The sequence below is a fragment of the Heterocephalus glaber genome, unplaced genomic scaffold (genome assembly GCF_053883595.1).
Source record: "Heterocephalus glaber isolate CG9 unplaced genomic scaffold, H.glaber_assembly_v1.0 deba00000122, whole genome shotgun sequence".
NCBI classification, from domain to species: domain Eukaryota; kingdom Metazoa; phylum Chordata; class Mammalia; order Rodentia; family Bathyergidae; genus Heterocephalus; species Heterocephalus glaber.
In genome coordinates this window covers 88,362,553-88,376,407 of record NW_028258138.1, presented here as the reverse complement: position 1 = coordinate 88,376,407, position 13,855 = coordinate 88,362,553, and the positions used below count along the sequence as shown (strand labels likewise).

The following is a 13,855-nucleotide window of genomic DNA, read 5'->3' as shown; positions in this document are numbered from 1 at the left end:
TTCTCAGATGAAGAAACCAGTCTGCATATTAACTAAATGTGTTTGATAACCCAAAAGACGGTGAGATCATAAGTAGTTGATCTGGAGTTAACTAAGCCATTCCTTTTGCCCTTGGGATGGTTAGAAATTGGGAGGAGATTCATGGAACCAACATACACTTTTCCTCCTTTGGTTTCCAGTATTTTGATTATTTATTGGAGCAACCTTTAAGAATGAGTCTCTTAGTCAATAAAATGTTATTGGGTTATCTCTATGCACACATTAAACTATTGTTTTCATCATGACGGCAAACACGTTAAAATGAGCAAGTTATTCTGTTCTTAGTCAATGGAATTAAACGGAAATTTATGTAGGAGCAAATAGTATTCTTAATAAAATATCCACATGCCTAAATCAGCTGCTACTTCAAATTTATTAATGTAAGAATAGCGTGCTACAAATATATGTACAGAAATGTTTCCTCTGTCTTCTGATTCTTTAGTTAATCCACATTTCAAGTAAATAAATTTCCTCTCCCATGATAAAAAAGTCTTTATGTTATATTTTATTGACACAAAAACTTAAGGAAAAGAAAATCCTGTGATTTGTGTCCTCAGATTAGAATCCTCCCACTTCCTTCCATGAGTGGAAGAGTTGGGAGGGGAGGAGGGGAAGCAAGAGGGAACTACTAGATGAATGGTTCTCAAGACATAGTCCTCTGTCTAATCAGCAATGAATGACTGAGTTATTTCCCCTGTCCTTGGAGTGACCTGTTTTTACAGGTAATTACTTGTTACTCACTCACTGAGTCCGTGACATGATCTTGGCTCTCCTTTTTCAGGGCGATCGCAGGTGTCTCTCTGGTTGGCCTCGTCCTGTGGCTGGCTCTCGACACGGCACAAAGGCCAGAGCAGCTCATCTCCTTTGCAGGAATCTGCATGTTTCTCCTCATCCTCTTTGCCTGCTCCAAACACCACAGTGCCGTGAGTTGTGGGTATCCGGGTTGGTCATAGCAAGGATCAGGTACTAATTGCATAATACAATCTGTGATCAAAAAAGCGAGCCTGAGTTGAAATTAAAAACGCATTACAGGGCCAGGGATTTAGCTCAGTGGTTCCGCCGCCTGCCTTGCAAGCACAAGGTCCTGAATTCGATCCCCGGTACCCCCCCCCCAAAAAAATGCATTACAGTAAAAGGTGCATTGCCACTAATCTGCCTTGAAATACTCCCACTTGCCTTGAACACACTTATCCCACTGTTTTTGTCATTCTCTGAAGCAGCTCTAGATTCCTCTTTTGTGAGTGTCTTTAGTTGCACTGTCGTGGTGCCTTGATGTTCAGAATTAATGAAAAACATTTCCCTTCCATGGTCATTTCGACCCTGGGGAAGAGCCAGGAGTCACACGGTGCCAGATCCAGTGAGTAAGGCGATGAGGACCACTAATATTTTCATGAGCTGCCCTTTCCATCAGATGGCACTCTGTAGCAGCAATCACTGTATTTTTGATTGGACCTTGTAAAGACATCAATGAAAGAAGACTTGCAGAACTGCTTCAGAAAGTGACAGAATGATGGGATGAGTGTGTTCAGAGTGAGGGTGGGTACTTTGATGGGGTTAATGGCAATGTGTCTTTTATGTAATACGTTGTTTTTGATCACCCCTCAAACAAGTGTCAAATATTCTTTACAAAGGGTGTAGAACTATGTTGTTGTTATTGTTGTTTTAACAACTCCTGGAATTTGCTTCTTACAGAGTTTTGTTTCTAAGTGAAGTTTTAAAGCTCTGGAAAGTCATAGGTCATTTATTTTCAAATTGTAGGTTGGAATCTATTAATGAGTCTTGATAATAGGTTTTGTGGATTTAGGCCAGCAAGAAAGAATAAAAGGGAAAAAAGAAAGAAGGAAGGAAAGAAAATAGAATACAATAGAGGATCAGGTTGCACTGCAGATAGTAATGTTAAAAAATTGGTTTATGAAACTTATTTACATGAATATATATATGTATGTATGTATTGTAAGTGTCATCTAACTTCTAGATACATTTTAAAAAACGACACAGACATATGTGTCTATTTATTACTGCCTTGTTTTTCCTTACTGTATTCCAACACTGGTCTCTATACCATTTTATTCTAAATGTGCTGTTAACAACCTAGGTTGGTTCTACCCAGTGTCCATGTATCCACTTTAAAAGTCTAGCCAGGAAGTGGTCAAGAACTCACATTGAGATCCTTTTCTTATTGATCCTAGGTGTCCTGGAGGATAGTGTTTTGGGGCCTGGGTCTTCAGTTTGTCTTTGGGATCTTGGTCATCAGAACTGATCCTGGATTCATTGCTTTTCAGTGGCTGGGAGAACAGGTTCAGGTATGGGAAATTAAATGTGAGGGCTTGGTTCTTTCAGAACTCTTGAGAAAGGAGATCTGAGGGAAGTATGAGAAGATTAGGCTGTGTCTTGCTAATGATGGTGGTGGGAGGTCAAGCTGGGAAGGGCAGAGAGAAATGGGATTCAAATGAGAATATGAACGAAGGGAACTGACCTGTTGAGTCTAGCATTCAGTGAGTGGCTCCTGGGGACATATCCTGGCTGCAGGCCATCAAAGGGAGGCCACCTCTGGAGTGGCAGCAGGTCCTAATCACCCATGTGGAGGACCCCACCTTCGCGTGTCCTGCCTGGCTTCATGCTTGTTCTCTGTATTTTTTCCCCTTTCAGATTTTCCTGGACTACACTGTGGCTGGCTCCAGTTTTGTCTTTGGAGATACACTGGTCAAAGATGTCTTTGCTTTTCAGGTCATATCTGTTTTATGGGCAGGAATGATGATGAGTGGAGGGTGACAGTGGATGATCAGTGGATATGTGTACAACCTGAGAAAGAGGGTTTCACCCATCAGTAAAGGAAACTATCGATCTTTTGCCCTTTAATCCTATCCTGAAATTGGATAAAATGGGGATGGGGAAGAAAGTCTCAAAAAAAATCTCTTTGTGTTTTAGTACTGATGCAATAATAGATTTGGTATGCATTTAAAATTTATTCTTAAAGTATACCGTATCAGATGCTCTTGGATGCCGGGAGCTTAATTTAGAGCCCTGAGCTACAGTTTACTCATTACATACCTTGCACATACAAGGTACTATCTTATCAGCTGCTCCCCGTTCTCATTACAGTCCTTACCAATCATCATTTTCTTTGGGTGTGTGATGTCCATTCTCTACTACCTGGGCCTCGTGCAGTGGGTAGTTCAGAAGGTGAGTCACTTTCCTACTTCAGGCAGGAGATGGGCCTTCATCTTGGGATCTGCCAAGGGCACTGAGATGATACTTTGGAACTGCTTCTATGTAGGATGTGGAGTGTTAGAACCAACGTGGTGTGTTAGATTTCCACTGCTGTGACAAAATATCTGAGGAAATCCATTGAAAAGGAGGAATGGTTTAACTTGGCTCATGGTTTCAGAGGCTTCAGTCCATGGGTGGTTGGCTCCACGGTTTGTGTTTTGGGGCCTGTGATGAGGCAGAACATCATGGCAGAGAATGGTGCAGCAAAGCTACTCACCTCATGGTGGCCAGGGAGCAAAGAGAGAGAGGAAGTGGCCAGGGCCTCAGTGTCCCCTTCAAGGCCACTCCTCCAGTTACCTAACTTCCTACCACTAGGCTCCACCTCCCCATAGTGCCATAGGCTGGTGACCAAGCCTTCAATACATGGGCTTTTGGGGACACTGAAGATCTAAACTATAGCCAATGGTGGGCCCAAGCCCTAGGTAGGCTGTGGGGCAGAGAAGCTGAGCTCAGCCACCCCTTTGTCTTGAGTTTCAACATACTTGCTTTACAGGCCAAGAGGCCTCAGTTCTGGTCCAGGCTCTGTTGGTAACTTTTTCTGTGGCCTCATGCTACACTACCTCCCTAGGCCTCAGATTTCTTGTCAGTAGAATGGAGAAGGAGGGGTTTTGCTGTACATTCTCTGAGATTCCTGCTCATGTTGATGGTGCAGATGTCTGTATGCTTTTAGATCGCCTGGTTCTTGCAAATCACCATGGGCACCACTGCCACGGAGACCCTGGCTGTGGCAGGAAACATCTTTGTGGGGATGGTAAGCACCCTGCGGCCTTTTGGTCTTCTGTTCTCTGGGGAACTGAGAACGTGGCAGTAAACAGGTTCAGACAAGTGTGCTTCTTTATGAAACTCAAATAAAGACTGTGGGACTGCAAAGCCCCGATGAAAGAACTCTCAGAAGCTCTCTGAGGACCCAGTTCATCTGCTGTCACCCTTCAGGCCTAATAGTACTTCCGTGGGGGCTGGGGATTTAGCTCAGTGGTTCTGGCGCCTGCCTTGCAAGCGCAAGGTCCTGAGTTCGATCCCCAGTACCAAAAAAAAAAAAAAGAAATTAAAAAAAAAAAAAAGTACTTCCGTGGGCACACTTAATCTGCATGTATGACCTAAGTCACCGACTCAACTTCATGCACAGGAATTTAGGGGGTTTTCTGGTCCAAATCTTATCTCCCTTCAGGATCTAGCAGAATGTTTGAGCTGTATTTAGTTTCTTCCCATGATTCCCTGGGACCCTCATTTTCAGTGTCTCCAAAGTAGCTTGTCTTTCTCAGCACAAAGACCAGACTCTTTCCTATAATACTTGGCTCGTCTGTAAGGAGTATGCCCTCATTATAGGCTATCAGCTGATAGTTAGTATGGAGGTCTTTCTATCTCAAGGCCCTAGGCTGATACCTGTTTCAGGTATTACTACCACATACCCCTCCACATTTTGCTGAAATGATCCACAATCAGCTTAGTTTCCCCTGCTAGACTCTAAGCTCCTAAGAGTAGGAACTGCCCTTTTCATATTAATATCCCTAACATCTAGTATAAGACTAGGTATATAGTTGGCACTTATTAAATGATAGCATCGTGGGTTGATGGTAGGTATGTATAGTTTACATAGCTGGGCCTTCATAAGTTCATAATATTAACCCAAACATTATTTCTGTTCATTATTTCATAAAGAGTTAGCTTACATCAGCTCTTTACAATTCATGTAATGAACACTTTGCAAGCATCTAATGTATACTCAGTAAGTGTATTCTGTAAGTTCTTTCAGTAAGTGCATGGATTTACACCTTGAGAACATACAAAGGAAATATGCCATTTACCTTCCATCACAGTTTAAACCATGATACAAACACACATGGAAGCAGCGAGGACACCATAGAGGGAGTGAAGCAGATGCCAGGAGAGCCTCAGGGGCCGACCTTGGGGCCCACTTAGCAATGCTGGGCCTCACTGTCAGAGTCTCCACTGCAGGGGATAAGATTTGGATCAGGACAGCATTCACACTAGAGGGCTAAGTGTCTAGTGGGTGCAGTCTCTAGGCTGGGGTGGGCACGCTGGTAAGGGAGTCACACCCTCTTGGAATCTGTCTTCTCCTTGTTTATAGACAGAGGCACCTCTGCTCATCCGCCCCTACCTTGCAGACATGACCCTCTCCGAAATGCACGCGGTGATGACTGGAGGGTTTGCCACCATCGCAGGCTCTGTGCTGGGAGCCTTCATATCCTTCGGGGTAGGCACTGTCTGCTCATCGTTCCTGGGGGACCTGGGCTGGGTTCTGCCGAGACGCTCAGCCCCTCTCCGGCCCTACAGATAGACGCGCCATCTTTGATCTCCGCCTCTGTCATGGCCGCCCCTTGCGCTTTGGCCTTGTCCAAGCTGGTGTATCCGGAAGTGGAGGAGTCCAAGTTCAAGAGCAAGGAGGGGCTGAAACTGCAGCGTGGGTGAGTCAGGAGCCGTTTCCCAGCGGAGTCGAAGGGTGGCCGAGATAGGCCCTCTGCGGCGGTGATGTCATCTCCTGTGGGAGGAACGTGATCCCAGGTCCCTTCTTCCTTCTCCTACTGATTTTCTTCTGTGGCTTGGCCCTCCCCCTGCCACTGGCTTCTGCAACCAGCATTTCTTGTCCACGGCGTCAGTGCCATATTGTGGTGATTGATTATATCAGAGTAATGTCCATGACCAGGGTCACTAAGGAACCCCTTCAGCCTTCACCCTGGCCTGGTCCCCACTGCCTACACTGTAGGAACAGTGGCAGTTCCCTTTAGTGAGCACCTGAGACAACTCCAGACCCCACACCCTTTCCCTGTGCCCCATAACCACAGGAAGGAGAGGAACATTCTGGAAGCTGCCAGCAGTGGAGCCACAGATGCCATAGGCCTGGTTGCTAACATAGCAGCCAACCTGATCGCCTTTCTGGCTGTTTTGGCCTTCATCAACGCTGTCCTCTCCTGGATGGGGGAATTGGTGGACATACACGGGCTCACTTTCCAGGTAACGGATTGCGTGTTGGGGTGTCCCTCGCGGGTTCATAGTCCTGGAACTGGGGGTGGCCTCCTACTCACAGTAAGCTAAAAAGAAAGCATGCAAGAAGGGGAGATATTGGGCCAGGGCTCCAGAGAAGGCCCTTGGCATGACTGTTCTGATTTATTCTTCCTCTTTCCCGGGCACCTCTCCTTCATCCAGGTCATCTGTTCCTATGTGCTGAGGCCCATGGTTTTCATGATGGGTGTGGACTGGGCAGACTGCCCCATCGTGGCTGAGATCGTGGGAATCAAGTTCTTCACCAATGAGTTTGTGGCCTATCAGCAGCTGTCTCAGTACAAGAACAAACGTCTCTCTGGAGTGGAAGAGTGGCTTGAGGGCGAGAAGCAGTGGATTTCTGTAAGTGACGATCCAGAAAAGCATACACAGCAGGAGATCTTGGCTGTGGATGTTTGACAGTAGAGAGAAAGTGTGACACAAAAGTTGGTGGTCGCACTGCAGATGCTTTCCAGTGCAGGGCCAACCACGAAGCAAGCAGAATCATATGTTCAGCAGCCTCTCCTTGAATTTCTCAGCTACTCCAAGGGCTTGTGCTGTTTCCCCCCTGTTCTCTGACCCAGTGTCTGCCTGGAGTGTAATTGTTAGGTCCTTTCAGTGTCGAGGGAAGCCACCCTTTTGGATGGGCTAAGGCACCTTTTTCTTTTTTTTTTTGGTACCGGGGATAGAACTCGGGTCCTTGCGCTTTCGAGACAGGTGGTGGAACTACTGAGCTAAATCCCCAGCCCTTCACCTTCTTCATTTTTAAGATGCTATGACTAGATCTCCCTTCTCTCCTCCTTGCCTCTCTAACTCTTCCCTTTTGTCACTCATTCTTATGCCTTCACTTTATTCAACAATATGAGTGTTGGGCAGAGAAGCCCGTGATGGTTTCTGTGTCATTGTCCCCACAGTAACTCACGAAGCAGTTACTTTCTGAGTCCTCTTTGTGCACCTGAGGCCCTAAGTACCCTGGAACGTTCATCACGATCGTAAGACTGTGCACGTGGGACTGAATTGATCCGCTTATTTATTTTTGTTTTCCCTAGGTGAAAGCTGAAATCATTTCAACATTTTCACTCTGTGGATTCGCCAATCTCAGTTCCATGGGAATCACTCTGGGAGGCTTGAGTGAGTTGTTAATTTTCTCTGGCTCCCCAACGAGTCAGCCAGACCCCAGCTTCCTTAGTGGGAAGTTCCAGGTGCTCAGCACCAGTTGGGACTCACAGAAGCTGATGTGAAGTGGGGCCTCGCGGGTTGCAGTTAACTCAGAGCTAAAGCAATCAAGCTACCTGGCTATGGAGTAAGCCCTTTGTAATATCAACTTTAGTTGCTTTTTTTCTTGTTGCTATCCAAGTTCCCCAAGCAACAAAATTTAAAATTTTTTGTCATTTTGCTATGAGTAATAAAATGTTAGTGTGTCTGTTTTGCCATTAAATGGTCCTAGTGCATATACAAGTAAAGATATTTTTATTGTTATTCAGTTTTATTCTGGAATTAGGCTAGTTGGGAAGACTAGTTGTCTTCCCAGAAACAGGATTTGTGTAAGGAGTGAAAAAGACAAATGAGCTGGGTGTAATCCTCTTTGCCTAGCACTGTAACTGTAGCACTCTGGGAGGCTGAGGCCAGAGGGTCCCAAATTTGAGCTCGGCCTGGACAACTTGTGATTTAAGTGAGACCCTCTCTCAAGATAAAAAATTAAAAAGGGTTGGGGATGTGGCTCAGTATGAGGGTCCAGGGCTCTATCCCTAATACACACACACACACACACACACACATACATACACATGCACACACACGCACACATGCATACACACACAGATACATGAAAGCAGCAGACACACAAGACAGATCCAACAAGATAAGTGTTGGGTCCAATGCTAAATGTCACCGAGCATGGCAGGAGTGGGTGTGAAGCAGACATGGATCAACTTCCAGTTGCTGGATGTGAGTGAGGGCTGAATGTGAGTGATGGTTGGAGTAACAGCATGAGGAAGGAAGATGGGAGGGCCCTAGTGGGCAGGGGCATGACCCACAGATCCAAGTTAAAAATGGATCTTATGCAGGCGCGAAGTCCCAAGTTCGATACCTGGTACCAAAAAAAAAAAAAAAGGGATCTCAGAAGAAACAAAGTTCAGAGCATTACACAAACATCATTTTCATGGAGATCATATTCTGGAGTAGAATCATTGAATTTATTTATTTGATAGCCGAGCGAACAATTTGAAGGTGAAATACTTTCCTTTTGATTCATCTTTTCCCTCCCATTAAGTACTGTTCCAACTCAGATGCCTGGTCACTGATAATAAGAAGGCCAGCTAACAGCGAGATGCGCATTGTCTGGCCAAAGCTTAGGTCAGTGTTGCCCTCTTTAGTCCTCTGGCTCGAAATGGTCCATGTGGTTCTGGTTCAGGCTTCAGAGTGGAAATCTCAGTTGGCAACGATCAGGCATTTGTACCCACCTGGAGCAACCCTGAGCCTTGCATGACCCAGACATAGCTTAGGTGTGGTCACAGAACCACCGCAGTGAGGGTCAGATGCATGATCCTTGCTGAGGGAAATCCAAGCAGCAATCCCCCAGGACCAAAGCAGGTGCACATGCAGGCCAACACATCGGCCTTAGGCGGTTGGTGATGGAGATGCTGCTCTTCCTCTGCTGAGTTTTGCTCCTCTGCATCCTTCTAAATGGGGGCATCTGGCACAGAACTGACATTGGGGTGAGGAAGAGATCAAATTAGTTTGTTCTGTCTACAGCGTCCATAATACCCCACCGGAAGAATGACTTGTCCAAGCTGGTGGTCAGGGCCCTCTTCACGGGGGCCTGTGTGTCCCTTATCAGCGCCTGTATGGCAGGTAGGTGCCTCAGTGGGGCCTCCCGGTGAAAATCATGTACCTGGATCATGAGAAAGTTGCTCTCAGAATATTGATTCCACTGTCTGCTCCATAGATGTGTAGAAAAGGCACTTAAAGTACAGGATCCTCAATTAAGAACTAGTACAACCCCTATGGAAATTAGTATGGACATTCCTCAAAAAATTAAAACTAAAATTTCCATATGACCCAGCCACTCCCCTTCTAGATACTTCCTCAAAGAATTAAAGCCATCATACTACAGTGATCCATTCACACCCGTGCTTATAGCAACACAACTCATAACGGCTAACTCTTGGGAGCAGCCTGTATGTCCATCAGCACATGAAAGGATACAGAAGATGTGGATTTTTTCCATAATGGAGCAGTACTCTGCCATAATGAAGGATAAATCTGAGTCAGTATTAGGAAAACAGATGCACCTTGAGACCATAATGTTAAATGAGATAAATCAAACACACAAGCTTAGATACCACATGGTTTCTCTTATATGAGAAACACAAAGTATAAATAAATGAAAGAGCAAAACAAGAGGTAGATAATAGGAAACAGGAAGATAGATCTTTGGCAAATGGGAAGGGCATAAAGAGATGGAGGGAGGGCGGGAGGGGAAGTTGGTGAACAAAGAATTAAGTTGTGCTCTGTCCATGGACCAACTCCCCATGAGGGATGTACTCACTATATACTGCACACCTGAACTCATAAAAATAAAGATTGATGATAAAAAGAACAAAGAATAAGGAGCCTTGAGGACATGTGCCAAGTCAGGGTCCTGATGGTGTCCATCTCCTTTGTCCAGGAATCCTCTATGTGCCCAGGGGAGCCGAGGCGGACTGTGTCTCCTTCCTAAACACAAGTTTCACCAACAGAACCTATGAGAGCTACGTGTGCTGCCGAGAGCTCTTCCAGAGGTGAGTGAGCGCCAGGACCCTTCTCTTACACGTCCTCCTCCACGCAGGAGCCCCTGGGTGGGAGAAAGAAGCCCTGGTGAGGAATCCCGTGTGAGAGGAGACACGAGTGCTTTTGACGGCATAGAGCCGTGCTCTCCCCTTGTCAGGGGCACCTTTGGTGGGAGTCCCTCTGTGCCCAGGGACGGGTTCTAGCTGTACTGGTGGGTCCTGAGCAGTGGAGGGGCAGGGGAAGAACACAAAGGAAGTGGTTTCTCTCATGAGAAGTTAATGTGGTTTTTAAAATCATAATTGGAATATAGATAGATTGAAGGGGAAGACTTAGCAATGGGCCCAAGTGGTGAAAACATTATGGGCTTCTTCATACAGAATGAATATTACTGAGAGAGGACACAGTTAAATTTATAAAATCACGATGCATTCACATGGTGTGAAAAAATGAGCTTCTTTATCAGTTTCTAGCATATGAAAAGAATATATCATTAAAGTAGAAAAACTGGTTTGGGGACACAAAAAGGAAGGGGTTAAGGAGCTCGAGTGTTAAAGCAGAAGGTGTGTGCCCTGCTGGGGACAGATGGTAAGGAGGGGAGGTCAGGGTATGAGGCCGGAAGAGCATGGAAGGCTTTGTAAGAAGTGCTAGGCAGCTGAGGTTTAGACTGGAAGAATTCTGAATGCTGACATGATCGATCAGCTGTGCTTTGAGGGAAGATCCTCTGGTAGCCACTTGGGTGCCAGGGAGATGGATTCGGACACCGTTGTGTCAGTGAGAGCTGACACTAAGAGGCTGTGAGGATGGAGACACAAAGCCCAGCAGAATCAAGAGCGTTGGTCATCACTTGGACAAGAGGAATGGGTGGGGTGGGGAGGATGAACAGCCATGTCTTCTGGCTTGGGCAGGTGCATCTAAAAATGCTATTTATTCATGGAGAAGGAGTGGGCTGGTTCCAGGAAGGGGAAGATTATTATGGCCTCCTACGGTTTTGGATATGTTAACCTGGAGGTAGCTGTGGGACCATCATGTAAAGCTGCTCAAGCCACCTGGGGCCTGGGGTTTGGAAGAGGAATCAGAGCTGGAGACACCTTTGGAAATCATCATTCATTAGCGGTCTGTTCCCCATACGGTGGATATCAACGGCCTAGCTGCTTCACAGGCCATTAGGTCCAGTGAATGGATGCTGCCCAGCCTGGGCTTTGAGCTCATCATCAGCGAAGCAGCCAGTGTCCTCCATAGTTAAAGCTGAATTATAATCTGGGTAGATCACTGGTTTGGCAGTGTTTCAGTGACTGTGTTCTTACTGGTGGATTTTCCCGGTTACATATTGACGGTCATTAGCAGCTAGAATCTGAAAGAGATGTTTTTGTCCAATTAATTATACTAATTTAGTCTGAGCTGTTTTCCTTTCTCAGAAGGAAAAAGGCCTTGGGATTTTACCTTGCTTTTTAGAATAAATTTCATTTGCGATCACTGCTAGGCATAAATTTTGCCTCAGGTCTCCGGAAAGGAAAGTTGTAGATGGGCTGTGGTTAGGAACTGGGCACACTACGGGGTTCCTGCTGCTCTTATTGCCAGTGAATGAGAGAATAAATTTAATTGGTTCTAATTTATTTAGTCATGGCTGATGGATGCATTTGTAGGCTCCGGTTTTGCTTTAGCTGCCTGGTACCAATTACTGATCCATGTCGTAGGCTTGTTTTTTCCTGACACACTGACTCTGGCTTTCCATTTCAGCGTGTCTTTAAATGGCACCAACAGACTTTCTTTTTCTGGTCCCTGGGAGAGCAAGGAGTTCAGTGCCACGGCTCTTGCTAACTGCTGTAAATTCTACACCAACGCCGTCTGCGCCTAAGCTGGTTGATCCATTTCCATGACACTTCTCAACAGCTGTTTCATGACAGCGGCATTTATGTACTCAGGGCGACCATCCTATAATGAACTCACTGGGATCTATAATAGTGAAAGATTCATTTTGGTTCACTGTATCCAAACATGAAAATTAGCGTTCATCTTTCAGTTGTCTGGGTGAACCAAATGAGAAATTCCTCATGGGCCCTCCTGAGCTTTTATTTGTTTTCTGTTTTTTTCTTTTTTGGTACCGGGGATCGAACTCGGGTCCTTGTGCTTTCGAGGCAGGCACCAGAACCACTGAGCTAAATCCCCAGCCCCTGAGCCTTTATTTGAAAAAAATAAATGTTACCATATCAAAAAAAAAATCTTGGAAACCTTGCTGCTAGTTGCCATCTTAAATTATGTGTTGTAGTATGCTATAAAAGTGATTTAGTATCTGTTGTGTCTGGGGACAGAGGTGGAGGGAGCTATATTTCTTGGAGTTTTGTGGATGAGCTGAGCTTATATTACTAAAGTCACATGTAAAAGGTACATGAATATTTAATGATAAAATTTTTCTGGTTGTCATGTATTTGTAAATCTGCAAACTCTTCGACATCAATACACAGTAAACAAAAAGTTCTGTATACAAACTTCTCAGGAAGGTATATTTGTTAAAGATTCTTACTTGGTTTTAGTATTCTCCTGTAGTGTCAGCCATACTTGCTTCGAGTTTACAGAGTGCCATAACAACAGTGGTTTTTAGTGGGAAAGGGAGCAATTTTGCTTTCCAGGGGACCTCTGGCAGCGGCTCCAGACATCAGCGGTTATTAGAACTGGGAGGACGCTACTGACATCTACTGGGAGAGACCGGGATGACAGGCAGATTCCTCCAAGCCTCCGTCAGCCTTCCACACCAAAGAATTCTCTGGGCCCAAATGCTGACAGCGCTGAGACTGAGACACTGATTCACAATTGTTAATATACTTACTTATTTATGCAATATTATGTATAATATTAACAGTATTATGGCCTAAAGGAAGTGGTTCAAGTGGATATAGGAGTCCTAAAATAATTACACAGAATTATTACCTGGCCTGACAATTCAAAAGAATTGAAGACAGGTATACAAACAAGTACACCAACATACACATTCATAGCAACATTATTACAATACTCAGAAAGTGAGAGTAGTCCAGAAGCTCATCAACAGGTGAATGCATAAACTGTGGTATATACATACAAGGGAATTTTATCCACCCATTAAAAGGATGAAGTACTGAGCTATGCTATGTAAAAGGACTTAAAAACATTACACTAAGTAAGGAGCCAGGATGAAAGGCTATTTACATAGACCAGAATAGATAAAGAGACAAAACACAAATTGGGGTTTGCCAGGGACTGAGGGTGGGCCTGTAGGGAGTTTAAGAGCGACTTCTTAATGTGTATGGGGTTTTACTTTGGGGTGATGGGAATATTTTAGAACTAGATAGATAGCAGTTGTGCTGTATTATTGTACTGAATTGTTAACTCTAAAGTGGTTAATTTTGTTATGTGAATTTCAACTCAGTAAAAGAAAAAAAAAAAAGAATGTGGTCTTGTATGTCTACCTCATCCAATTTCCCAGTTCTCTCAGCTCAGCCTCTTGGTTTTCTTCTCAAATCTCCATTCCTCTTTTTTGCTCCCAGGTTTTCCAAAATTGATTAAAAAAAAAAAGAAGAAGCCTCACAAATTGCTTCTTGAACTGCAGACCGATTTTTCCCCTATGCTTGGTTTATTTCTGAGGTAGCAGGATGCAGGGGCTGGTAGTTGTAGTAGTCATTTTCCCATCACTGAGACACAATACCAGACATCCACAACTGAAAAGAGGTGAGGTTTACTTTGGCTCATAGTGTCATGGGATTCAGTCCATGGCTAGCTGGCTGCAAGGCAGAAATACAGT

At 44.9% G+C, this 13,855-nt stretch overlaps 1 protein-coding gene across 13 annotated transcripts in view; it reads left to right on the top strand.

The window, feature by feature from the left end:
- Positions 1-13,650, top strand: part of Slc28a2 (solute carrier family 28 member 2) — a 52,953-nt gene extending 39,303 nt beyond the window's left edge. For 7 of the 13 annotated variants that reach the window (XM_021261633.2, XM_087181292.1, XM_087181281.1 and 4 more), the window contains exons 7-19: positions 821-962; positions 2,229-2,342; positions 2,689-2,766; positions 3,142-3,222; positions 3,980-4,060; positions 5,399-5,524; positions 5,605-5,735; positions 6,114-6,282; positions 6,475-6,672; positions 7,359-7,440; positions 9,064-9,162; positions 9,980-10,091; positions 11,818-13,647. In XM_021261633.2, the coding sequence (XP_021117292.1) occupies positions 821-962; positions 2,229-2,342; positions 2,689-2,766; positions 3,142-3,222; positions 3,980-4,060; positions 5,399-5,524; positions 5,605-5,735; positions 6,114-6,282; positions 6,475-6,672; positions 7,359-7,440; positions 9,064-9,162; positions 9,980-10,091; positions 11,818-11,935 (1,531 nt within the window). In that variant the 3' untranslated portion in view covers positions 11,936-13,647. Of the gene's footprint in view, positions 1-820; positions 963-2,228; positions 2,343-2,688; positions 2,767-3,141; positions 3,223-3,979; positions 4,061-5,398; positions 5,525-5,604; positions 5,736-6,113; positions 6,283-6,474; positions 6,673-7,358; positions 7,441-9,063; positions 9,163-9,979; positions 10,092-11,817 lie in introns of all 13 variants that reach the window. The other 6 variants (XM_021261637.2, XM_087181323.1, XM_013074545.3 and 3 more) reach the window with 3 other exon arrangements.
- Positions 13,651-13,855: the final 205 nt, after the last annotated feature.